We start from the raw sequence: 27,575 nt of genomic DNA, 5'->3' as shown, positions 1-27,575 counted from the left end.
GGTGTTCTTTATGAGTCATTTTGATACCATTGTAGTATTCATCAGTAAACAATGTTGTAGCACATCTCTATTGATAGTCTGATTTCAGCTAAAGGCATATATGTAGTTTGATATTTGTTTCTGTACATCATCCGTACTTAGGCCACTATGAAAGTTTTGAGATGGACTGTGTTATGGTCCATTATTTCACTTGTAAAAGACACAGTTGACATTGTCCTTTCTGATTTATCTGTGCCAGTTTCTACTTGCTAGCCTTATCACTGTTGATGGGAGGGCTTCATTTGTTTCTGTCAATATGAGTTTTACATTTTTTTTTGTGTTCCTCAAAGCTTCCATAATGAGCCATGTACATGTGCTAACAGGCACTTAAACACACCTAGGCAGGGATGTGCACACCTACCAGTCATCATAGACACAGATTATTTTTCCAAAAGGCCCATTTGAAAAAATTTCACTGTCTTTATAATTGTTCTTAGGACCTACTGGTTAACCAGTACACTTTTCTGACTTTTTTTTTTTTTTTTTTTTCTCGAGACAGAGTCTCACTATGTAACCCTCAGTAAACTCTTTGGCTTAAGTAATTCTCTTGCCTCAGCTCTCAAGTAGCTGGGACTACAGGCACCCGCCACAGTGCCCAGCTATTGTTTTTTTTGGCTGCAGTTGTCAGTGTTGTTTAGCTGGCCCCGGCTGGGTTCAAATCTGCCACCCTCGGTGCAGTGTGGCTGGCTCCGTAACCACTGTGTGACGGGCACCAAGCCTCTGATCATTTTGTATAAGCAAAAATGGCACTGCAAGAGAATAGGAAAGAGCACTTAAGAATTGATTTTCTTGGAACTATAAATTTGCATCCATCTAGAACAGCAGTTCTCAACTTGTGGGTTGTGACCCATAGGAATTGTATTAAAGGGTCATGGCATTAGGAAGGTTGAGAACCACTGATCTAGAATATGATTCTATAGAAAAAAATTTCAAAATGTTTATTCTTTAAAAATATAAGCTATTTATGAGAATTAAACTACTATAGCATCAATATTTTTATAAAAAGAAATGCTCTGTGTTGTCAGTTTTAACAGTTGTCATAATCCAGTTCTCTGCATTATGCTACTAGGAACTAGAAGTTTATATTTTCATGTGTGCAACAGATCTATTGAGCACTTTTGTTCTATACATTAGTGCAATGAATATCAACTTTTACAAAGCAGTTAGCAGTGGGAATTAAAAGAAAACAACTGTTTTTTGCACACTGTGCTCAAAGGTGTTGGTCAGAAAGCACTCAGGGGAGGTGGTGTCAGGTTCTGTGTTGGGTGGTACATCATAAGCTATCATTTAATATTCTTTTTTTTTTTTTTTGTAGAGACAGAGTCTCACTTTATCGCCCTTGGTAGAGTGCTGTGGCGTCACACAGCTCACAGCAACCTCCAACTCCTGGGCTTAGGCGATTCTCTTGCCTCAGCCTCCCGAGTAGCTGGGACTACAGGCGCCTGCCATAACACCTGGCTATTTTTTTGTTGCAGTTTGGCTGGGGCCAGGTTTGAACCCACCACCCTTGGCATATGGGGCCGGCGCCCTACCCACGGAGCCACAGGTGCTGCCCTATCATTTAATATTCTTAATGATTTTATGAGGTAGATAGCCTCACATGACATTGATGGAAAACATAGATACCTTCATGTTTGAATTGAACAGGAAAGATAGGTAGGTTGGATGTAAGGTATTAGGACTGGAACATTCCTGACAGAGAGAGAAAATTGTGTGTTAAAAGCAAAGAGGCCGGGGCGGCGCGGCTGGCTCAGTGGGTAGGGTGCTGGCCTCGTATACTGAGGGTGGCCAGTTGTACCCAGTCCCAGCAAACTACAACAAAAAAATAGCTGGGTGTTGTGGTAGGAGCCTGTAGTCCCAGCTACTTGGGAGGCTGATACAGAGAATCACCTAAGCCCAAGAGCTGGAGGTTGCTGTGAGCTGTGACACCCAGCATTCTACCGAGGGTGACAAAGTGAGACTCTGTCTCTTAAAAAAAAAAAAAAAAGCAAAGTGGCAAAGGAAACTTAGCACGGTTGTGAAATGTCAAGGAAGTCATCAATTGCTACATTATAGGGTGTGTGAATAAGAATAGTAAGATATGAGACTGGTGAATAGGCAGGGCCTAGATCATGAAAGGCATCTATACGTCAATCTAAAGAATTTAGATTTTGTCTTATAAATAATGAGGAACTTTTGAAGAATTATGAAAAGTATACTGAATATGTGATAAATATAATTCCTCTTTCTTGAGTATGTGAGAAAATCAAGCAGTGAAGCAAAGAAACCAGAAAGGAAGAATATATTAATTTTCTAAAGACTAGGAATCATTCAGTAAGAATCAAAGGGCATGGTGGTCATGGATTAAATGCGCCAGGACTGGGAGAAGGAGTCTTGAATGACCCTCAGGATTGTTAACTTATGAAATGGTATATCATTAAGTGACATAAGGACATAGAGAAAGTGGGACTTATTTTGAAAAGAAAGGTGAATTCAGTCTTGTATTTTGAGTGATTGAGTGTATGGGTACCATTCTGTAGTGTTGGAGTGTAGAGGTTAGAACTCTGAAGAAGACCTTAACTAGAAATATGTATGAGTCATCAGCATATAAAAAGCAGTTGAAAGCCCCCGGAGAAGATGAGTTGGTCAGGGAGAGCATATGTCTACATACAATAACTAAAAGAAAATGCCATGAAGGCTACATTGAAAGGTTTGATGAGAATATTTCAGAATGTATATGAAACCAGCACATTCTACCCCTTGATTGCACTAATGTACACAGCTATGAGTTAACAATAAAAAATAAATAAATAAATTTTAAAAAAAGAAAAGAAAACTGTTTTCTATAAAGTTGCAGAGGGATTTCCATGCTCCTATCTCTAAAGCAAAGTCGATTAAAAAAAAAGTCGGCAGCCAAGATCTCCCAAAAAAGCTCTGAAATTAGGGTTCGTAAAAAAAAAAAAAAAGAGAGAGATTTAGAAATTAATTGTAAAGCCCAGTAAAAAAGGAGCAGGGAGATTTTTTCTTTCTTCTTTATACTTTTGTTTAAAAAAACAAATCCTCAGAGATAAACATTACAGATCAGTGGAACTGAGTGGAGTCCAGTTTCAGGAGGGTGGAAAGGGTGGAGTCTAGAGTGTAATGGGTAATGAGTAATAGATATTGGGAGTGACCATGAAAGAAATAGTATTGGAGCTAATTAGAAGGCAAGGAAACTCAAAGGTCATGTTTTTTATCTTTCCTCTTTTCTCCCCCATTGAAGACAGTAAAGATCCAAGAATGTTTTGTGTTCCAAGGAAAAATCAATCTGGGGAGACAGTTCAGAGAAACTATGAATATAAATTGGGGGGGGGTGCGTAATTAAGATGTGAAGAGTCAGGTTATGAGAGAATCTCATTTCAGTATAAAGTTAAAGGGAAAAGACAATATAGTTCCATAGTCTTCTCATTCCTTATTATTTTATTCATCATCACTATTTTGAGTTTATGAGTTATTGGATGAGGACTGTCATTTCATTTCCATAGAATTAGACATCAGAAAGTTGTCCAGTACCTGAGTTACTGCGTAGTGTACGAAGAGCCAGACGATAGAGCCAGCTTAGGTTTGTTCTTTTATGTAGGACCCACAAGATCTTTGGTTAACTAATCTCTTGGTGCCTTAGCTTTCTCATTTGTAAAGTGGAGATAATGTTACCTCTCTTACGTGATTATCATGATGATTAAAGTGAGTTAATGTTTGTAAACATCTACCATGGCACATCATAAACACAATGTAAGTATTTATTAACTAATAATAAAAATGATTTATTCAGTAGTGTTAGTGTTATGTAAGATAACTTGGGATATGTCTTTAAAAATTTTTTGTGAATTTTTATGAACACTGAGTAATACTATTTTGCCTGATGAGTATGATGGGAAAGGAGAATTATTAAAATTGTATATGTAAATTTTTACTGAAGACACTTTTCTAAATATTGTTGTTCAGACTCTTTCTAATATATAAATATGGGCCATTTACCCGCCTTGACAAGTATAGTAAAGTAAAAATAATAAAATCTATCTTAGTAGATTAATAGGCATGAGCAGTTCTTTCTTTTTTTTGTATTAATATTAATGTTCCTTTTGTAGATGAAATGAATTAAATTTTAAATTTTTTGATAACTTTTGTTTTCTGACCAAGGGCCTTTTGGAGAGCGAGATGATCAACAAGTGTTTATCCAGAAAGTTGTTCCCATCACTAACAAACTATTTGTAAGACTCTCTTCTACTGGGAAAAGGTATGTAGCACTTTACTGTGAAGATATTTATATCCAGAAGTCACTTTTGTCTTACAAAACATACAGCATAATTTGACATTGATAAAAGAGTGCTAACAGAAACAAATTGTTGAGAGAGAAATCTATTTATTGTCTCCTGTTTAGTATAACTTAGGGTTAAAATAGTATACTTTTTATGCTTATTCTCTGAGGTTTAAGATTTTCACTGATGCTGTGGACAGTTAGGAACAACTAGTCATGTAATGGAACAAGAACACAGTGAACTTTTTTTCATGGAGAAACGTAACTGTTTATTAACTTTTCTTATAAACATTCCCTTTCTATCAGTAAAAAAAAAAACAACTAGAATTGAAATATTCTCCATCCCCTACAAATCTGTGTGCACTACTTATGTCTCTCAAATAAAACATATGAATTTTCCAACATTCACTATTCCCTTTTAAAATAAAAATGAGGGGGCAATTAAACATTGGTTAATAATAACTAATTTACATCTTTCCCCAGTTGATAATCTAGCACCCATATTTCATATTTTAGACCACTTTTCCTCTTCCCTTTACTTTAATAGAGAGAGAAATTGTCTGTCTCCATGAGAGCAAACTCCCTGACTTGATATTTTCTCTCAGTATTTGTATAACGTGAATGCTGCACTTTGCTTCCATGATGTGGCACTGGCAGTATTCTTAATTGCTTGTCCTCAGAAATGATTTTATTCAGCCTTGAAGTGAAGGACATTATGAACTTGGCAAACAGCTGAACTAAGTTCTAAATCTGGTACTTGCTCTTACTAGCTATGTAAATTCAACTCAAGTTACTCTGTTTCCATTAGCCCAAGTTTCTTTGTAAAATAAGGTTCAACCATTTACTCAGAATGTCACAGGGTAAGATAAATTTAAAAACGTGAAATATCTTACATAATTCCACCTACTATGGTAGGTGTTCACTAGAAGTCAATTTCCTTTTCCTTTTCCATTGTCTAAAATTTTACATCTTTTAAAATTATTTATAGCTATAAACAGATGGAACACATTTTCCCCTTTTGAAAAGTTTATTGCATGTCCAATAAGTAAAAATAAAATTTCTGATTAGTAATCATTGAGAAAGTTATTGATTTCCATTTTAATATCACTAATGCTAAAAATGTTTTCATTGCCTTTTCTTTAACATGTCTCTTATTTTAATGAATCTCATTTGTATTTTAATGAATAAACTTTTTGAGAGATAATTTTTCTTTTCTCAAAAGTTTTTGCATGTAGTCACCAGCAACTATTAAATGTTATTAACTCCAGAAAATGACTTTTATGTACTTAAGCTATCTTTTGGATGGCTTTTTTTTTTTTTTAAAGAAAATCAATGTATTAAGAGCTTGAAATGTAGTTAGAAACTAAATTGTTCTCTCAATTTTGAGATAACAATTACAGATGCTGTTGAATGCTTATTAAAACAGGTGTCATAATGTCTTCTGGTGATGTAGTATATTCTTGGTCAATTCTAATATCCCCCCTCTTCTGTTATTTCAAACAGTAAACTGTGTACTATCAACTTTAATGTCTGGTTGTTAAAAAAAAATTTATAATTTTTTAAATTTGTGATTCCAAAGGGAAAGCTATAGTTTTAAAAATAGCATGTAGTTGGGTCAGTGGCTCATGCCGGTAATCTAGCACTCTGGGAGGCTGAGGTGGGTAGATTGCTTAAGCTCAGGAGTTCGAGCCCAGCCCAAGCAAGACATAAAAAGTAACCATGCACTGTGGTGGGCGCCTACAATCCCAGCTACTTGGGAGGCTGAGGCAAGAGGATCACTTGAGCCTAAGAGTTTGAGCTTGCTGTGAGCTGTGATGCCCGGGCACTTTCCTCAGAGTGACAGAGAGACTCTGTCTCAACAAAAATAAATTAATTAAAAATAAAAATAATATAGAAATAGCATATAGAAATTACTTTGTAGTATTAAATAGAAAATCAGCCTCTTTTTTTTTTTCTTACTATGAAATCAATTTACAGCTTTATTATGAAAGCTATAACCCCATCACAGCCCAGGAAGAAGGGGAAGGGGGTGATGGAGGGGAAGGGAGGGGGGAGGATGGGTGGAGAGTAATTGGTGGGACCACACCTACGGTGCATCCCACAAGGGTACATGCGAAATTTACTAAGTGTAGAATATAAATGTCTTAACACAATAACTAAGAAAATGCCATGAAGACTATGTTAACAAGTTTGATACAAACATTTCAATTGTATATAAAACCAGCACATTGTACCCCATGATTACATCAATGTACATAGCTATGATTTAACAAAAAAAAATTGGTATAGAGGGAGGGTACTTGGTGAGTCCACACCTAGGGTGCATCCCACAAGGGTATAACATGTGAAATTTACTAGGTGTAGAATATAAATGTCTTAACACAATAACTAAGAAAATGCCGCGAAGACTATGTTAACAAGTTTGATGAAAACATTTCAAATTGTACATAAAACCAGCACATTGCACCCCATGATTACATTAATGTACACAGCTATGACTTAACTGAAAAAAAAAAGAATTGGTATAGAGGGAGGGGAGGATGGGTGGAGGGAGGGTAACTGGTGGGACCACACCTAGCGTGTACCTTACAAGGGTAAGGGTACATGTGAAATTTATTAGGTGTAGAATATAAATGTCTTAACACAATAACTAAGAAATGCTGTGAAGACTATGTTAACCAGTTTGATGAAAACATTTCAAATTGTATATAAAACCAGCACATTGCACCCCATGATTACATTAATGTACACGGCTATGATTTAATTTAAAAAAAAGAATTGGTATAGAGGGAGGGGAGGATGGGTGGAGGGAGGGTAACTGTTGGGACGACACCTAGGGTGCATCTTACAAGGGTACATGTGAAATTTACTAGGTGTAGAATATAAATGTCTTAACACAATAACTAAGAAAATGCTGTGAAGACAGGGCGGCGCCTGTGGCTCAGTGAGTAGGGCGCCAGCCCCATATGGCGAGGGTGGCGGGTTCAAACCCAGCCCCGGCCAAACTGCAACCAAAAAATAGCTGGGCGTTGTGGCGGGCGCCTGTAGTCCCAGCTGCTCGGGAGGCTGAGGCAAGAGAATCGCGTAAGCCCAAGAGTTAGAGGTTGCTGTGAGCCGTGTGACGCCACGGCACTCTACCCGAGGGCGGTACAGTGAGACTCTGTCTCTACAAAAAAAAAAAAAGAAAATGCTGTGAAGACTCTGTTAACCAGTTTGATGAAAACATTTCAAATTGTATATAAAATCAGCACATTGCACCCCATGATTACATTAATGCACACTGCTGATTTAATTAAAAAAAATTGGTATAGAGGGAGGGTAAGTGGTGGGACCACACCTAGGGTGCATCCTACAAGGGTACATGTGAAATTTACTAGGTGTAGAATATAAATGTCTTAACACAATAACTAAGAAAATGCCATGAAGGCTATGTTACCAATGTGATGAAAATATGTCAAATTATATACAAAAGCAGTACATTGTACATGATTACATTAATGTACACGGAAGACTGTTAACAAGTTTGATGAAAACATTTCAATTGTATATAAAACCAGCACTTTGTACCCCATGATTACATTATTGCACACAGCTATGATTTAATAAAAAAAAAATTGGTAGAGGGAGGGGATGAGTGGAGGGAGGGTAAATGGTGGGACCACACCTAGGGTGCATCCCACAAGGGTACATGTGAAGTTTACTAGGTGTAGAATATAAATGTCTTAACACAATAACTAAGAAAATGCCATGAAGGCTATGTTACCAATGTGATGAAAATATGTCAAATTATATACAAAAGCAGTACATTGTATCCCATAATTGTATCAATGTACACAGCTGTGATTTATTAAAAAAAAATTGGTGTATGCTTGGCGCCTACAGCTCAGTGGCTACGGCACCAGCCATATACACCAGAGCTGGTGGGTTCGAATCCAGCCCAGGGCTGCCAATGACAACTACAACCAAAAAATAGCCGGGCCTTGTGGCAGGTGCCTGTAGTCCCAGCTACTTGGGAGGCTGAGGCAAGAGAATCGCTGAAGCTCAAGAGTTTGAGGTGGCTGTGAGCCATGATGCCAGAAGCACTCTACCTAAGGCAACAGCTTGAGACTGTCTCAAAAACATAAATAAAAAGAACTGGTATAGAATAGCTTTATGCAGATGTTTAAGGAAGAATGTGGCTCACACCTGTAATCCTAGCACTCTGGGAGGCCAGAGGTGGGAGGATTGCCTGAGCTTTTAAGACCAGCCTGAGCAAGTGACCTCATCTCTACTAAAAATAGAAAAAAAACTGGCCAGATGTCATGGCAGGAGACTATAGTCCCAGCTACTGGGGTGAGCCCAGGAATTTGAGGTTGTTGTGAGCTAGGCTGACACCACATCACTCTAGCCTGGGTCAATGGGCAACAGAGACTCTGTCTCAAAAAACAAAACAAAACAAAAAAAACACTTTAAATTTAATTATAATAAACTGAAAAAGTGAAACTATATTAAGCATGTCAAGAACTTGGTAGCCAGGGCATTTCTATCATTGCAGAAAGTTGTACAGGACAGTGTTGTGTTAGGTCTTCTGGGGGAGGGGCAACTCAGTACTTCCAACACAAGGTCTCACATATTTATTGCTGCACCAGCTTATTAGGAATAGCACATAAATGAAGAGAAAACTCATTTTCCCAATGAAGTGTGGCAAATGTTCAACTGATGACATTTTCAGCTTGATATGGTAAGATGATGACAGTGACCGTAATACAGCATAAGTACATGCCGTCTCATGTGCAATTTCTTATAGACGCAGCTTGGTTCTTCTCCAGTGTCTCCTCTCCGAGTTGTACCTGATTTTATTACCGGTTTTCATTAGAATCCACTGGGGAATGGGACGATTTTGTTTTTGTTTCTTGGCCAAAAACCGCTTGATTCTGAAAGTCTTATGAGAGGACATGGCGACAAACGAGACTACTCACACTCACCACAATGGAGAAGAGCGAGAGAAAGGGGGTCAGCCTCTTTATAAAGCTAGAGTAAGCCAAAGATTCTGTTTAAAGGTAGTTCAAGCTCTTAATAGTGAGAGGTGAAACATGAAAGGGTTTTTATTGGAAATAAGCAGGAAAAAAACCTTGCAGGAAATTTTAAAGGAAGGAGTAATTCCAAGGAATTTATTCGATAGGGAAAACAAAAAATCATTTTTGTCTTATAGTAGTAGAAAGGGGGTGATCCTTTTTCTCCTCATTACAAGGGTGATGGCTGATACCACTATAACAAAGACAGGATAACTAGAGAAAAGCAAAACAAATTGATGTGACACAGGAGCCTTCAGAATGAAGACCCAAAGACGCAGGGAACACAGTCCATTTTTATGCTTAGGTTATAAGAAGCAGGAATAGCCATGTAGAAATGTAATCGGACAAAAAGGCTATGAGGTAGTAGAAATGCACCACGTAGGGACACCCAGCAAGGCCTGTCCCGAGTATTCCTGGCTTCTCTGGGTGGCATTCCTTTTTCCTGGGTACAGGGTAGGACCTCTCTGGAGTGAGAATCTTACTTCCTTTGTGACTGGCTGTTAAACAGAAAGGATAAGGGGGTAAGGATAAAGTTTTTAATATATGTATAATTTTTTTTTTTTTAGTTTTTTTTTTTTTTTTTTGTAGAGACAGAGTCTCACTGTACCGCCCTCGGGTAGAGTGCCATGGCGTCACACGGCTCACAGCAACCTCTTAACCCTTGGGCTTACGCGATTCTCTTGCCTCAGCCTCCCGAGCAGCTGGGACTACAGGCGCCCGCCACAACGCCCGGCTATTTTTTTTTGGTTGCAGTTTGGCCGGGGCTGGGTTTGAACCCGCCACCCTCGCCATATGGGGCTGGCGCCCTACTCACTGAGCCACAGGCACCGCCCAATATATGTATAATTTTTTTTTGCAGTTTTTGGCCGGGGCCAGGTTTGAACCTGCCAACTCCGGTATATGAGGCCGGTGCCCTACTCACTGAGCCACAGACACTGCCCAGTAAAGTAATATTTTTATGCTTAGCTTTGGGGAAGGGGGGTTCTGGTTTCTGTGGCCTACCTTGGAGAAGAGGAGTTCTAATTTCTATCACATGCATAAAACACAGAAGGGCAGGATGAGGTCAGAGAGAAACTTTGTTTCTGAGGCCGTCATTTTGAGGTATCATTTTCTAAGCCCCAACAGTTTTCATGCACATATAAATGTGGATTTGTTTTATTAGGAACATAAATAGGAATCTAGTGTTTTTTTAAAGTCATTTTACGAATATTATTCTAAAAGTACAGTTTGCTAAATTATGATTATCTCAGTAAATACAGGAAAAAATTAGCAATTCATGACCCATGTATGATTTTAAATACCCTAGCAACTAAAAAAGGAGGAAATTTCTAAATTCGATAAAGTCTAGGCAGATAATTCTTGCAGAACTCACTGGTGAACTAGTGAAAGCTTTTCCTTTGTGTGATATTGTGGAAATATATATTTGGTCTTTGTCCCTGTTTCCTGGCATATACCTTCTAAAATCCTTGGACTATTCAAAAGTGGTTAAGTGTCTTTTTGTATGCTACTGAGTTGACTGGTGGCTGCCAGTCCCTAGCTTCAGGATGGGGCTGGTCACCAGAAAGACCTTGACAGTTTTAGAAGATTTATCAATTTCAGCCCTTCAAGGATGGGAGAGGGGCTCAAGATTAAGATCTTCACCAATGAAAAATGCCTATGTAATGAAGCCTTCATAAACCCCCCCCCCAAAAAAAACTAGGTCAGATCGCTGAGCACCAGAGTTTCCCAGAGGGTGGGCATGTAAGTGTCATGCCCCTCCCTTGTGCCTTGTCCTGTACATCTCTTTATGTGTACTTTTAAAAATGTCCTTTGTAATTAATTGGCGAAGAGAGTTTTTCTTGTAGTTCTGTGATCCACTCTAGCAAATTGATGGAACCCAAGGAGGGGCTGTGGGAACCCCAACTTATAGTCAGTGGAGTCAAAAGCACAGGCAAAGTAACCTGAGATTTACAATCCGATCAGCATAGGCGTGGGGCTAGTTTTGTGGGACTGAGTCCTCAACCTGTGGGATCTGATGCTGCGTCTAGGTGGGTGTGTCAGAATTTAATTGAATTAGAGAACACCCAGCTGGTGTCTGCCACTGAATCCATTGCTTGCTGGGTGTGTTGGGGAAAAAAAACATGCATTCAGTCACAGAAGTCTTGGTTGTGAAGGAGTATGTTGATTATTTCAAGTTGAAAAATTGGAATTTCAGAAAGGACTAGGACTAGCCAACCTGTCTCTTACGCATTCAGCAAGCCATAAAGATTGTCTGGGAGAAATGCCTTCCCGGTACCAGGGTGAACAGTAGTCCTTAATATCACCAGAGACTAGGAATTGGGGACTGCAGTGGACCTGCATAAATATGTTTACCCAAGTAACTGTTATCATTCACTAGTTTTATACTCTTCCTATGTGCAGAGACTGTCCTTGAAATTTTCTTCCCCAGGGACAGATGTACTTTGTTGTAACATTCTTCTCTTAATTATTGTTCTTTGTCTAACAGTATAAATGCATTTTGAGTTTACCACTTCTCAGAACTTTACTATCTTGTGAAGATCCCCACATACATGCAAAACTAATAAAATTTGTGTGCTTTTCTCTTATTGATTTGACCAGTATCAATGTCGTTTTTAGATCAAGCCAAGAGCCCATAGAAGAGCTACAGGGAGGTTGGCTGTGCTCTCTTGCTCCCATACAGTTGATTGTTTAGTGAGAGGAGAGGAAAAGCACTTTGCTTTGTTTATTCCTATATTCATACACCTGGAGATTGGGAATAAGAGTAGGATCACCTCTGCCACTCTATGTGGGTATGCAGGAATTAACTTTTCCCCCCTTTGCCCTGCCTATTCAGAAGCTCAGCTAAACTTCACATTCTAGTCCTATAATGTTTCTCACCTTTATGTAAATTGTATTTCCCCTTCCTCACCTTTATATAAATAATATTTCTGCTTCTTTAATTTTTGACCTTGCATTTGCTTGTGCTAATTTTTTTATAACTTTTTTTTTAAGTTCTCTCACTGTTTTAAAGTAGGCTGAGAAAAAATTCAGTGAAGTACTACAGTTCAGTCAACGCTTACGTGACGCTGAGAAAATTATTTACTGACCTTATGCCTTGGTTTTCTCATTTGTCAGGGTGGGTAATAATTGTTCTTGTTCAGGTTCTTTCATCTTTTATGAAAATAAATGAAATGACCATAAAAAAGCTTTTTTAAAGTTAAGAATATTATTCTAATGAAGGATGCATCCCCATAGCCATATATTTTTTCTGATTTTAGGTTTTTTAAATTTGTTTTAGATGACTTTTTCAAATAGGTTTTAGATGACTTTTTCAAGCTCTCTTCTAGCGTAATATCTGTTTTGTTATTTTCTTTCTTTTCAGTTTCATAGCTCCCTTTTAAAGAACTGCTCATTCTCATCAAGGCTTTTAAGGTTGGATTACATTATTTGCCTTATTTCAATTATTTAATATAATTAAATAAGTTAATATCTATTGTTGTGTAAGGTTCAAGACTCAAAAGAAACAAAGCTTGAATTGTCTTCCCATTGGCTTGTCTTTATCCCTTTAAGTCAGTCTTAGATGTGTGGAATATTCATCTGGTCACTTGACAAATAAATGATAAAAATCTGAGTTATAAAACGTTATTCGTTCCCATGGTTCACAACAAACTGTACAATGTCTTTTGCAGAATATGTGAGATCCAAGCTGTCGACTGTACAACAATATCCTCGTTCACAGTGAGGGAATGTGAGGGGTCCAGTAGGATGGGCTCCAGGCCAAGGCGCTACTTGTTCACCGGCCACACAAATGGCAGCATTCAGATGTGGGACCTGACCACTGCTATGGACATGGTCAACAAAAGCGAAGACAAGGGTAGGTTCCCGGGCATGTAGAAGTTGGTCACGGGCGGGCTTGTGACATAAGTGATGTTATGAGCGTTTGTTTCTAAGATGTAGGTGGCCCTACTGAAGAGGAGCTCCTCAAACTCTTGGACCAGTGTGACCTGAGTACATCTCGCTGCGCTACCCCTAACATCAGCCCTGCAACTTCTGTGGTTCAGCACAGCCGCCTGCGGGAATCAAACTCGAGGTGGGTAAAAGGTTGGGTGTTATAAGTCGGATTGATTATTTTGTGGAACATTGACTGAAATAGTGTAATTGCATAGTTGTTTAGAATGCCATACTTTTCAAAGCACATTTTAAAATTCAGACTTTATATTGATACTCAGTTTTTTGTTTTTTAATTTTTCATTTACATGCATATCTGGCCTTTTTCATAAAAAAGCATTTTTTGCCTTTTAACTTATTTTGTGAATTGCTGCCAATTTGGATGCCTATTATGGGATCAAGAATTCGTTTAGAGGAAATTAGGAAAAACCACATTTCATCTGGGTTAATATGGAGAGCTTTAATTATTGTCCTGCCTCCGGGACAGTATTCCAGTGATTACATTGATTGGTCTACTCTTATCTTGAGGCCTCAGGTACTTTTAGTACAATGATAACAATATGTATTTTAGTTATAATATTGATAAACAATTCTAAAATCTGAAGAAACAAAGGCCAAATATTGGATTGTACTGGTTGGTTTCCATGTAGGTTTCAAAAGATTTTTTTCTCACAAACTTTTTTTAAGTTATTCAAAAGCATGACATGAATGTATATTATTTGCATTAATCCTTTTATATACGATCTACATAATAAAAAATACTTGGTAAGTGTATTTTATAGAGAGAAATATGGATATAAAAAACTTTATACATTTGTATAATGTCTTACTGGTGGTTTAATTAATAAGACACACTCCCTCAGAATCCCAGAGTGAAATCTGAAGTTTAATTTTTAAAAAACTATATTTCAGCCTTCAGCTTCAGCACCATGAAACTATCCACGAAGCAGCTACTTACGGTTCCATCAGGCCTTACAGAGAAAGTCCTTTGTTAGCAAGGGCAAGAAGGACTGAGAGCTTTCACAGTTATAGGGACTTCCAGACTATTAATTTGAACAGAAATGTAGAAAAAGCTGTGCCTGAAAATGGTAACTTGGGTCCAATACAAACTGAAGTCAAGGGGGCAACAGGGGAATGTAGTACATCTGAGAGAAAGTCCCCTGGCACAGAAACGAAAAGTTTGAGAGAATTAGATAGTGGGTTGGAAGCACACAAAACAGCTGAAGGTTTTTCAGAATCCAAGAAAAGGTCATCAGAAGATGAAAACGAAAATAAAGTGGAGTTAAGGAAGAAAGGAGGATTTGAAGGGGGAGGATTCCTTGGAAGAAAGAAAGGTCCCTACCTGGTGTCATCACCAAGCACTTCTGATGGAGGAACTGATTCGCCAGGTACTGCATCCCCGTCTCCTACAAAGACCACTCCATCTCCACGGCATAAAAAAAGTGATTCTTCAGGTCAAGAGTACAGCTTATAAAAACTTACCAAAGTGAATTGTTATTTTATTAAATTTAGATAAAAGTTCAACATTATTGGATTTCAGTACATCAGTTTTTACACTAAAACTTTACAAGGTAAAAATGAACTTCACTTAGTATCTTTTAAGTAGAATTACCTGGAATAAGGAGGTATAATAATTATATCTCTTTTGACATTTGGAAATTTTTTCAGTTTTATAAGTACTTTTAATATATCATTTGTAAAGCAAGAGTCCATTGTAATGTTCAGCTACTTTTTGTTGGTTTTGGAAACATAGTCGCACATCTTGATAGGATGGTGCCCATCTAGAGGAGCATCCCTTAGAGCATGGGAACCAGCAGACTGTGTTCCTAACCTTGATTGTGCCTGAGACTTGTCTTGCAGTGTTATGTTAAGTGAATCATATAATTCTCCTTGGAATTTGGTGATTGCAAAGTGTTTACCAGGTATTTGATGAGGTGCTGTGTTTGTGAAAAAATAATATGTAATTCAGAAACACTAATGCTATTGAATATCAGAGTGCGTTAGGAAGTAAGTCTCCTTAAGGATATTTCATTTTTATTGTGGGTCATTTTCTTTCTTTCTTGTTTTTTTTTTAATCAGCAAGTTAAAAATATTTATTGCTATTCCAGACTTCAAATGAGTCCAGAACGGGAGGCTGGTGTGTTGGTTAAGAAAGTTGTCATGGCATGACTGTGGTAGACAAATCCAGGCAGCCTGACATTGAGTCCATCCTCTTTTTTTGGACCCCACAAAGCAGCTTCTGCTGGGGCCAACTCTTCCGCACCTGCACCATTCACCCAGACAGGACTCCGGGGCTGGAGCAGGCAGCCCCACAGTTCACAGCTGAGAGTCCACCTTCACCTCCCCAAGCCCTCACAGAGCCTTCTCCTGGGGTCAGACACTGGATTTGGCCGTGTGGAGAGAGAAACGGTGTGAGAGGAATCATCGTGATAGGAATAAAGCGTGCACAGTCTTGGGTCAAAGGTTGTAAACTGCTACCTGTGTCCGTTTTATCCCCTTTGGCCTCCACAGTGTTAAAAAAAAAAATACATTTGCCAATATTTAAAAATTATAAGATTTCATCTAAAAATCTTGGTATTGGCTTCTCTAGGAGAAAAAATTGAGACTATCTGGCAATCCTGTGCCCACAACCTTCTCATATGGCACTACCTGGTTACAGCTAGGTCGTCTTTATAGACTGGCTGTGTGCTCTCCAAATTACTCCAGTCTTTGCTACCCTTAATTAGAACCCCAACTGGAGGCTGGGCCTCAGCTGCCTAGTATCAATGCATATGTGCTGTTACTTTTCGTGTAGTATAAAAACTATTTATTGCATCCATTGTATGTATTATCTTTATCAAAAAAGGAAAAATGGAATTTAAGCCTGGAAGCAACATGTTTCCAGTGGTCTTTGTTATTCATTAAAGTCTCTGGCTTGGTCCTGCAGACACCTGAGTTTGTAAACATGGAGCGTTCCTAAATATCTCCCCCAAGGAGCTCCCTGCACACAGCCTGCCTCTCCAGGACGTACTGTGCCCCAGTGTTAATTGGGAAAACCTAGAAAAGAAATCAAAATTAACTACAGAAGTTAATGGAGGAATAAACTAAGATGAACTATGTTAGCCCCTTCATTGTAAAAGGGGACTGGAGTAGAATGAAAATGTTAATACATAGAACTCTGCTTTTAAGTTAGTGATCGCTAAAAACAAAAGAGAAAGCAGTAAAGGTACTTCAGGGGGCCAAGACTGTGTCAGTCTAAAGTTGAGGTCCCAAAATGTATTGGTTCCCATTTCTTAACTGTTTTGGAAATGAACAAAGCTCTTTAGAGAAAAACCACAGGGGTGAGGAGGAAAGTGCCATGGTCAGCCCAGCAGATGTCTTGAGAGATGCAAGACTCAACCTCCATTAGGTCAGGGCTGCTTGCCCCAGCCTGAAATGTAAGTGGCATGAGATGGTTTTCAGTGAGGGTTGTAGATACATCACAAAAAGGAGCTGAAGAAGGGCAGAGTCAGAATCTGATCTTGGCAAACACAAGAGAGAGGAAGAGGCGCCTTCCTAATACCCTTTCATCCAGCTGGGGCTAGTGCCCCATTATTTGCCCGTTAGAGAAGCAGTGATCTTGATGCAGCCCAGGCGCTTCCCGCCACTGCTCAGGATACTCTTGATGCAGTAGTTTCCACTGGTGACCCAGCTGGGCAGCTCCAGGTCCGGCATGGTGAAATTGCTCTTGGGCAGTGAGTAGGTGCCTTCTTTGAAGGGACAGTGGCAGGGAAGCCCATAGGTGTGCAAGGACTCTGGGCAGGGCACACCAGGGGGGATTAAATTATTAAGCATGTCACAGACGTCATCGTATACACAGCTGCCAATCACTTTCACGCACGGGATTTTGACCCAAACAACGGAGTCTGTACTTGAGGTTGCATTGCGATGGGTGTATCAGCACAGAATTAACTGTGGGTCATTTTCTGATTCTCATTGTTGGAAGTTCTTAAATCTTAGCTAAGCATTGGAGCAGTTGTCTGTGTGTGGAAAGATGAAATAAAAATAATGTAGAGCAGTGCTTTGAGTACCCAGCAGGGAATACTGTACCCGTTGGTAACCTGCCTTGTTTTAGGAGCCACCATATTTTTTTTCAGTGTTAATAATGAAGATAATTAAATTAAATGTGATCATTTTGTTGTGCTTATGGGACTGCAGTTCTGAATTGTTGGTCCAAGGTTTTAGCTGCTGTAAAAAAAAAAAATGTTAATTTGAATAGATTTTGAATTGTAAAAGAAATGATTTTTTTTGTACATTATTTTCCTTTAATTAGAATGGTTTTTCAAGTTTCTACAAATAGGATAAATATAAACTTAAAGCATTAAGCATTATTGGTTAATAATGTATATGTTCCCATTCCAAAAACTATAATAAATAATAAACGAAGTTGAAATAAACTCTTAAAATTTACTATATTGCCAGTGGTTTCACAACAGTTTTCTTGTATTTATCAATTAAATCAAATAAAAATGATTGAGAATGTGTTTTTAATTATTTAAGAAACATTTGTCCTATTTAAAGTGTATGTATGTGTATTTATTTCTTTGCTTCTTCCCATAATAAAAAAGAAAAAGAGGGAGGTGGGAGAATGTATTATGTGTGAAAAATAAGTTATATTATCAGTGAAGGAAGATGGTAAGCAAAGCATAATTTCAAAATTAAGGATTGTAATTGTCTCATATCCTTTTTCCTCATTATCACAGTTATGTGAAAGTTGGGTTGCATGTAAGTATATTGAGGAAAAAATGAAATATTTACCAAGAATAAAAGATGATTTTAAAAAAGCAATGATAACTTTATGACAAAAGCCCATACAAAGACAACTGACTATACCATAGATTGCATTATGCTATAAATCAAATTTGGGTTTGTTTATTTCACTTAAAAGAGTTTGAACCTTGTTAGGGCAGGAGTTTGAGTCTACTCGAGCTCTTGACTTTACAATCTGGAGCAGATTGTCCGTCCCTACTATGCCTAAATTTGTTCGTTTTACCTATTTCTTTCTAGTTGCTGTGACTGAAAGAAAAAAACTGAAATGAATATAATTTATGTGACTGAAACATGCAATTATAATTCTCATGATGAGCTCTTCAAGTAATTTTATTTTAAAGTATTATGCCAATAGGATAAGTAGTGTTAGCCCCATTTCACAGGTGAGATCACTGAGACCATCACAGAATAAGTAGCCAGCCACACACAGGCTCATTAGTTGCTAAGCCAACTTTTGAAGCCCATCCTTCCTGATTTCAGAGCCTGTGGTCTTGTTCCTGGCTTTCTCATCCAGGCTTATGTCAGAATCATTTGAGGTTAGTCCAGGCCTCACTTCAGTCATGGTTGGGACTCCTAACAGTGTTGTGGAAAAAGTAATACCATTTATCGTCGTGTTCATCAGTGGCTGAGAAACTATGCAGAACATCCTATTGGCCTTTATCATTATTTGTATAACTCAGAGCTGATAGAGTACTTTTTAATAAATATATTAAACAAACTGTTCACATTTAAATATTTATTAAGCAAACCATCTTTAGATTAATTTACGTGATATTTGTGCATGGAAAATCAACTATTCATTTGTGACAATTGTAAGTTCCTTATTACTGATTTATTCCAGCTGACCTATGTTTTATTTACAGGTTGTTCAGGTTAAATTATTTTCATATTGATGACAACATGATTTTTATCAGTATAAGGTACTGTAACAGCTTCACGTTTAGGTTCTCCATTTAGTAGAAAGGACAATAGATTATCTACAAACAGTTCTTAATAGAAGTTATAAAAATGTAACTATGTACTCCTACCAAACAGTTATTAGGAATAATAATAATGTTCAGCTAAGAATATGGCCTGTACAAGTGATAAGATATGAGACAGAGGAGTTTTAAAACAGATTAAAGAAGTTCATAGCGAACTGCTCAAGATAAGGTGGAAGCGGTGAGCCTGAGCTGAGGAATGTAATCCCCAGCATAGCACATTGCTTCCCTATGAGATTTCTTCCATGTTGCTTTGTTTTACTGGTTCTCAACATTAGGAGCACCTAGAAGCTTTAAAAAGTACTGATGCCGCAGCCATACCACAGACCAGATGAATCAGAACCTCAGTCTATGCAGTTTGTATGATCCAATCTTGGCACACAATACCACTTACAGTAGCAAGACAAAATCATAGGATTCTTCTCTGAAATAAAAAGTAAGTTTAGGGGTGTTGCAGGGGGACAGCGTTAAGGAGAAAGCCATACAGGCTTCTTTCCACCTTGAGCTATGGGATCAAGATACGATTCAGCTAATTGGATTAATGTAATAACTAAATGTCTAGTTTGATGAGTAAGTGGTTGATTTAAGATCCTCTCAGTTCTCTATTCTTTTTGTGTTCTGGTGAAGTTCTATACTGTGCTTTAAAAAAATCCATGTGGATAAAGGTAACTAGTTGTGTTTTCCAATATGAGGATGAATCCGATCTTCTGAATCTACCTGTTACTAGCAAATCATATTTGCATCAAAGTCGACAAGGCATAGGATGCAAGTTTGTGTCTTCCCCATATACCTTAAATAGCTTATGTGAAGCAGATGCTCAGCCTTAGTTAAGGCTCATATGTGCCTGCTTTAAACAACCAATTGATGCAAAGTCACCAAATAGGAATTAAAAAACAGTAAGCTGTTAGCCAACCAGTTGTTTCCATCTCAAAGTATAAAAATTTTGGCGAGGAAAAAAAAATTTTGTACAGCCACTGCCAACTGTGCACAATTACTTCAGGTTTGTTTGCTTATAGCAGTTCTAACAAAGGGGCAGAGCTGCTTGATACTGGCCTATGCTTTCGACACTTGTGGTTGGCTAGCTTTCTCTAGGAGTTGATCGGTCTGAAGAGCTGCTCTCAGATGTAGATAAGTCTCAACGCCCCAAAAGTCCTCCATCTTTTATAGTTGGACCATGGCGTAATCATGGCTTTCAGGCAGAGTAAGTGAATGAGTTTTTGGCAGTACAGCTTTGCAAAAATCCACTTGCCTCTAGACGTAGGTTTACAAAATGTGACTATTGTGAGCAGGTAGCTCAAAAATACCTTCTGGGAGTCAATAGGACCTTTATGAATGAAGGAAAGGAGAGAGGTTTCCTTTGAAGAACAAAGTTTAATATCTTTTATGTTGATAAACTTGGACATTTTCTTTTCTTGCAGTAGGACCTAACACTAATACTTTGTAATTTATGTAGAACAAATGACAGAAACTTTTGAACTGTGTGAACTGGTACTCTTGCATGTCATCTGTTCTTACTGATTGTGGGACCAAAGTTTCAGTTCCTCTGAAAGGAAGGGATATAGTACAGAGTTTTATATATGTATGTGAGATATACAGAGGGTGCCCAAATACATACACATTTTAAGAAAGGAAAAAACCTTAAAATTGTGATAATGCATACTGAAGGTTTGTTATTTTCTACGTTGCATCTTGTAGCTCTTGTAATTGCAGAGTCTAACATGATGAGACTATAAATTTAATAGTCTTTTCCTTTCTTACAGTGTCTGTATATATTTGCCACCTTCTATATACATGTGTTCAATTTTTACATGTAAATGTGTTCATTTTAAACTAGAAGGAGCAAAAATAAAACAAATTTCCTTTTTAAATTTCATGTAGGCTAAGTATCACAAAGAAAACAGTAATCTCCATTTGAAATGTGCTAGGCTGAAGATGGCAATATTCCCTGGTATTCAATAAATTGACAGACTTTCATGAAAAGTACTAAATGGAATTCCAAAACCGTGTCAAATATGTGAAGTAAAAACATTGGTTCAAGTAGTAGTGTTTTATTGAAACAACTTTTCTTTTTGAAATGTATGAGTATTTACTCAGATTTTCAGAAGATTTATCAATGCAAGAACAGAGACATTTGCATGTAAGTTACATGGTGTTCTAGCAAAAGGTTTAGTGAATATTTAACCATAAATATTGTAATTAAACAGAATCTTCAGCTAAGCATGTAGATCCAGTGCAGTTTGTTTTTCTCTGATTCAACATGCCCTGAAATTAGGATTTCGTTTCACAGCCATGATTATTATTAAAATAGCTGTTCCTTACAAGATTGTGTCAACCCTGATGGGCATAGAGGATAAAAACAGCAGTGATGTTCTTTCCATAGAATTGCTTAGTTTTTAAACCAGTGACTGACTTCTCATTACTTCTAACAACTGGAGACCATCTTGAAATTGCCACTGATTATTCATTTAGCCAGTGGCATCACTGCCAAATACAGCCAAATGAAAATTACATGCTTCTTTATCCTCCAAAAAATAAGAACAAAACAAGTATTTTCGTATTGAGTATTATCCCTCATTTCAGGCCACCAGAAAAATAACATTTCTTAGGTCTCTATTAGGAAGGAACTGTTGCAAACACAACCCTCATTGCTTTAAAGGATTATAGCAGACAATGGCTTTTCAGCATTTTTATGTCAGTGATAACTAAGGAGGAATGGGGAGCAGAGCCTGCAGTCCAGGGTTACATCTTCGAGGTTTCCATCCATTACAGGTGGGTATCAGTGAAAGTGGTGTGTTCTTTGGTTACGGAGCTGAAACCCTTGATAGCATTCATCAGGTCCTCTTCATCCACATACTGAAAAATAAGCCAGTCATCATTGGTAATAACAGTTGCTATCAATGGCACTTTATCAGTTGATAATTCTATTAATGTAAAAACTAAGTATTAGAGGCTTGACATGCTATGCTCAGCACTGTAAGGTGTTATTTAAATTTACCCTATTGAAAACATCACATATGAGCACAAACTATAGACTAACCCCAAAATATATGTGATTCGAGTTTTTATTTTGCCATATCTCAACCTTCCTAACCCTTAGTTTACTTATCTTTAAAGTGGAGAGCTTATAAACCAGTGAGGTGGCTCAGGCCTGTAATCCCAGCACTGTGGGAGGCTGAGGTGCTGGGATTACACAATGCCTGAGTTTATAGGTTTGAGAGCAGCCTGAGCAAGAGCGAGACCCCCATCTCTAAAAATAGCCAGGCATTGTGTCAGGCACTTGTAGTTCCAGATACTCAGGAGGCTGAAGCAAGAGAATTCGCTTGAACCCACGGGTGTAAAGTTGCTGTAAGCTATGATAACAAAGCATTCTACTGAGAGCGACAAAATGAGACTCTGTCTCAAAAAAAAAAAGAGCTTAGACGTACATATACTTTTTAAGATTTGCTTCAAAAAGTAAAAGAGCCAGATTGTAAGCTGTTTATGATCTGTTGCTTATCATTCTTGGATTTGTATTTATTAAATAGGGTTAGTAATGTACATTATATTAAGGAGAGCTAAGTAGTGGCACTTTCAAAAGGTTTCAAACTTTGCACATTGCCCATTGCTAGTACTATAAAACATAAGCGACAATAACCACAGTATAATAGTTACAGATGGGAGCTCTGTAATCAGATGATGTTTTTAAGATTCCAATTCCATGAAAAGATTATTCACTACCCACATGTCATTGGATAAATTACTGATCTCTGTAAACCTCAGTACATTTTATAAAAATAAGGATGATAATAGCAACTGACTTCTTGGGTTTGTGAAGATTAGGTGAAATAATTCATCCATGACCTCTTTTCTTGTAACTGATATTTTTTTGTTTTTGTTTTTGCTTTTTTGAGATAGGGTCTTGCTCTGTCATCAGGCTGGAGGGCAGTGGTGTGATCATAGATCGCTGCAACCTCTAACTCCTAAGCCCAGCCTGGCCTCCCAGTAACTGGGACTATAGTACGTTGCCACCACTTCCAGCTAAGATCAATGCATTCTGTTAAATATATTGAAATTGTTGTTCTGCATTTCAAAAATGATTATTAGTAGTTCTTTGTTTCAGAAACTTTAGGTCTAGACTGGAATCATAGAATTAAATAGTTACAATATCAACAGGCCTATGATTTAAAAATGCATATTACATATAATTATAATACATATGTATATGTATGTGTGTGTGTATATATATATAATATATATATATATATATATTTTTTTTTTTTTTTTGAGACAGTCTCAAGTTATCTCCCAGGGTAGAGTGCTGTGGCAGCATAGCTCATAGCAACTTCCAACTCTTGGGGTCAAGCAATCCTCTTGCCTCATTTTTTTCTATTTTTAGTAGAGATGGGGGTCTCACTTTTGCTCCAACTCATGAGTTCAAGCAATCCACCTGCCTTGGCCTCCCAGAGTGTCAGGATTACAGGCGTGAGCCACTGCAGCCAGCCATATTCTACATATATAACATCATTTTGAACAAGCAAAATGGTGATAGGGACTCTGGAACTAGGGAACTCCTTTTATTATTTGCTATTAATCAAGAACAGCTTTATGGAGGTCACCTCTAAGTGAAGGTAAAGTAAGAGAAAGATGAGTGAGAATCCAAAAGAAGAAGATGGTTAAGAGAAATCGAGGTGAATAATTCTGCCCCAGAAAAGTAGCTCTTAGCCCGCTATCTGCTTATCACCTAACCAGCCCAAAGGCACTAAGCAGGCGTCTAGGTTGTTAGCACAATTAAGTCTGATGGTTGGTGCAAATTCTAGCATTTTAGTCATTTCAGCCACTAGCTGTCTGGTAACAAATATAGCATAACGATGAGGTTGCCTTTCGAAGAGTCGATTGCTTTTACCCACTGGAAATTAAGAAAGATGAAGCCTATAAACAGTAACACCCTCATTGATTGTGACTTTTTGTTTTTCGGAAGGTACCATTTTAATGTCAGAAGAAAAGACTCTTTTCTCCTTTAGCAATAATCCAGAAAAAATGATGTACCTCGTTTTTTTAGTAAAGCAGGTATTTTACTTTATGCCTTGTTTTAGGCCACTTCCGATGTTTTCCAGTTATTTTCTACCCCAAATTAATGAAGTATAACCTGTTTGTCTCTCTTAGCATATTCGTGTATTTATTTTTTGAGAGTCTGTTGTGTACTAGAAGAACAAGACAAAGTTTCTACCCTGCTTACCAAACAATGGGTACATGTTGGTTACTACAAAACTGGGTAAGAGCTCAGAGTGCTGTAGGAGGCATTCAGCGAAGCGCAGGAAGCTGTGGGCCATCTCTTTACCAACGTTCTGGAATGCTTGGCAAAGGCTCTGGCTGAGGAAACCAACTCACCAGTCCGCTGCTGTGGCCCATGATGGTTTCCCAGAGGGAGTCATCCATCAGGACTTTCTTGTCTTGAATGTCCACGAGCTGGCTGACGCTGCGGTGGACGGGGCTCCGGGGGTAGGCCTGGCTGATTTGGCTTTGACTCGGGATTCGCAGCACAGACAGGCTCCGGGTGCTCCGAAGATTCCTGACATTCACAGGTGTCCCAGACCGAGGAATTTTGGTATCGGCTAATCCCTGAAAAGATAGTTGCTATTGGTAATTCATGATGTAAAGAAAATGGGCTTCAAACCTGATAGACAGCAGCGTCTCTCATGCTGTCAGTGAAGGGAACAGCTGTCTCCAGAACTGCCTACAGAACTAGCAGCTGTGATCATTGAGGACACTGCGCCCTTTGGCTTCTTCGTAAGGATAATAAGCTAATTACGTGAGTGAGATGCTAGTGTCCTTAGCATCCAAGGACCTCATGCCTTGGAGCTTCCGGCATTGTTCCTTGTGGGGCAAGGGCTTGCTGCTTTGCAAGCAGTGGGGCGAGGAGGATGGAGGGGGTGTTTACAAGGTGATCTCTCCATGCCATCAGCACAGAGCCTCCCTTTTGAGCCCACCCCTTTGCCCACAGCCAAGCTGAAACGTTCCCTCATGGCTGCCCACTATGTGAGCAGTTGGAATTCAATGTTAAACATCCTGGATTTGTGTGGGGAAATCGACTCCTCCCTCTCTTTTTCCCATTCCATGTTTTCATTGTCATGGGATTCCAACCTCCAAAATAGACCAGGTGTCATGTTAACATTAATATCAGAGAGACAAAGTCATTCCATGAATAGGACCTGGAATGTGCCATAAGATAAAATCTAGCTTCTCTGAACATATGGGGGTTCTGACTTAGCTGTTTGGATTGATGAAATGTCCCCAAGTTTCACTGAGCAGTCAACACACCATGCAGAAGACCATGCATGCAACACACAGAGGTACCTCAAAGTGCATGGTGTAACTTTTTAGGGTGACACTGCTTGACACATCAGATATATCAGCCACAGAGTCAAACTGAGAACAAATGGGGGCATCAGGTCACATTTGGAACATGTTTAAATGTTAAACATTCTTTGTGCTTCTCCAACTATAACACAATCATACCTGTATTTTAATCATATACACATATATACGTATAAATGTAATAGGGTTTCGTGATTAAAGCCACATGGTGAGTGGAAATTAATTGACTAATGTCTAAGGCAAATATCAGTGGTCGTATTTGTTTAGTACTATACAGAATGAAAGGATTTTCAAACCACAAAGTAAATTATAAGTAAAACCTGCACTTGAACTTAGTTGTACCTTGTACCCGTACTATATGACCTTGGAAAATGTTAATGAAATACAAAAAACTTTCTCATTCCCTGGTACTTCTTCCTATTTTTCTCTGTTCAGAGTGCAGCCTAAAGTCCTTTTGCCAGTTTGACTCTGATGTTCAAAGGACACCAACCTGTTCAGAGGGCAGGGGTGGTTTTTCAGATGAGGGGGAGAAGCGTGAGGGTGTTGCTGGGGTATATCTCATTGACAAACCCGGGAAGCTGAGTAGGGAATCCAGCTTGTTCCTGTTAGGATTCTTTTTCTTAGCTCTGAATAAAAAGGAGCCAATGGTTACCAACACTGATGCTGCATTTTTCTCTATGAATGCTAATCGTATTCCCTTTAACTGGGCTAAACTGCAATAATTTTCTCTCATGGTCTCCAACTTTGTGAGAGGAGTTTGGTCCAAAAATATTTTTAAAAAGCAACATAAGAAGACTTACTTGCAAGTATATTTTGTCATGTGGCTAGGATTAAATTATGATTCAACAGGACCCGGGGAGTAATACTGGCCAGTGCCTGGCGCACCCCAGATTTCACTTCTGCTCACTCCACAGGCCTGTAACGAGCAGCCTCCCTGCTGAAGGCGAGCCAGTTCCAGGAGCCCAGGGCCCTTGGCTGCCCGCCAGTCCCACCACTCCAGCATGTGCGGGAACAAGGTTTCGATTCTCTTGTCTGCTTGCCCCCACTGAAGCCTGTACTGGTCCCCAGAGGTAGTTTACATGTTCCTGTCAGTGCTGTGAGGTCTATTCAGCACCCGCGGCCCAGCCACACACACACAATTTTTATTGGTTATTGAACAAGACACACCGCTCACAGATTTGTGCTATATTTTTCATTCACGGTCAGCTGTTGTCAAATTTTACTGAGCTACAACTCTTTGAGGTGATTTATATAGCAGATTCTTGGGTTCTTTCCTCAGAACTTAAAGTCCTGCCACTACATGATGCTGGTGCAGGTAATATTATACATACATGGTCCTTGCTTTGACAAGACAAAGCCTAACAAGACTCACTTAATAACATAGCATCCCATAGGAATGACGTGAGTGTCGCTTGGTAGTTAAGTTAACAAAGCAAGAAGATAGAATCTCTCCTTATGGAGGATTTTGCTGCAGGTGGCCTTCCTAGGGGAAGGGGTTCAAGGGCAGAACAACTTATCCCTGAAATGAGTTCTGGACTCTACTAGTATGTGACTAAGCTGTAGGTAGATGTGGCCAGCCGTCTCAGAGGCTTCCCTTCTACTTCCCCATGCACCAGGAGGCCCCAGGGTTGATTTAGCCAATCCCCGGGGCTCGGCAGATGTCTACTCCCCTTTTCATTCTCCTACACTTCCTTCCAGCAGTGGTACATCCTTTGTCTAATGACAAGGTCTCCTCAATGAGCATCTCCTAATGACTGTTCACTGAACAGGATGGAGCAATGGCCAGGCACAGTGGCTCATGACTGTAATTCTGGCACTGAGGAGGCTGAGCTGGGTTGATTGTTTAAGCTGAGGAGTTCAAGACCAGCCTAAGCCAGAGTGAGACACCGTCTCTACTGAAGGTAGAAAAATTAGCTAGGCATGGTGGTGCACACCTATGGTCCCCACTCTGGCAAGAGGATCACCCTAGAGTTTGAGGTTGCTATGAGCTATGATGCCATGGCACTCTACCCATGGTGACTGAATGAGACTCTATTAAAAAAAAGAGAGAAAGAGAGGAGTAAATGGCCAGTGATTTGCACCAACTACTTAACATTCATTCACTCAACAAATATCTTTGCAGTGTCCATTATACATCAGCCACTCTTCTGGGTGCTA

At 38.7% G+C, this 27,575-nt stretch overlaps 3 protein-coding genes across 3 annotated transcripts in view; 1 reads left to right on the top strand and 2 right to left on the bottom strand.

Moving 5' to 3' along the window:
• Positions 1-17,787, top strand: part of KCTD3 (potassium channel tetramerization domain containing 3) — a 65,836-nt gene extending 48,049 nt beyond the window's left edge. The window contains exons 15-18 of the mRNA XM_053606823.1: positions 4,198-4,294; positions 13,038-13,222; positions 13,300-13,438; positions 14,209-17,787. Of these exons, the coding sequence (XP_053462798.1) occupies positions 4,198-4,294; positions 13,038-13,222; positions 13,300-13,438; positions 14,209-14,770 (983 nt within the window). The 3' untranslated portion in view covers positions 14,771-17,787. The remainder of the gene's footprint in view (positions 1-4,197; positions 4,295-13,037; positions 13,223-13,299; positions 13,439-14,208) is intronic.
• On the bottom strand, positions 7,980-9,781 carry LOC128596950 (60S ribosomal protein L39-like). The gene has a single exon (XM_053606824.1). The coding sequence runs from the start codon at positions 9,249-9,251 to the stop codon at positions 9,096-9,098; it is 156 nt and encodes a 51-aa protein (XP_053462799.1). The 5' UTR covers positions 9,252-9,781; the 3' UTR covers positions 7,980-9,095.
• Positions 17,788-21,681: 3,894 nt separating the features above from the next.
• Positions 21,682-27,575, bottom strand: part of USH2A (usherin) — an 868,259-nt gene continuing 862,365 nt past the window's right edge. Inside the window, exons 71-72 of the mRNA XM_053607912.1 lie at positions 24,432-24,662; positions 21,682-21,917 (exon numbers count right to left, since the gene is read on the bottom strand). Of these exons, the coding sequence (XP_053463887.1) occupies positions 21,828-21,917; positions 24,432-24,662 (321 nt within the window). The 3' untranslated portion in view covers positions 21,682-21,827. The remainder of the gene's footprint in view (positions 21,918-24,431; positions 24,663-27,575) is intronic.

Source organism: Nycticebus coucang, chromosome 10, assembly GCF_027406575.1.
Source record: "Nycticebus coucang isolate mNycCou1 chromosome 10, mNycCou1.pri, whole genome shotgun sequence".
Lineage (NCBI taxonomy): Eukaryota > Metazoa > Chordata > Mammalia > Primates > Lorisidae > Nycticebus > Nycticebus coucang.
This window is presented reverse-complemented; position numbering and strand designations above follow the sequence as displayed.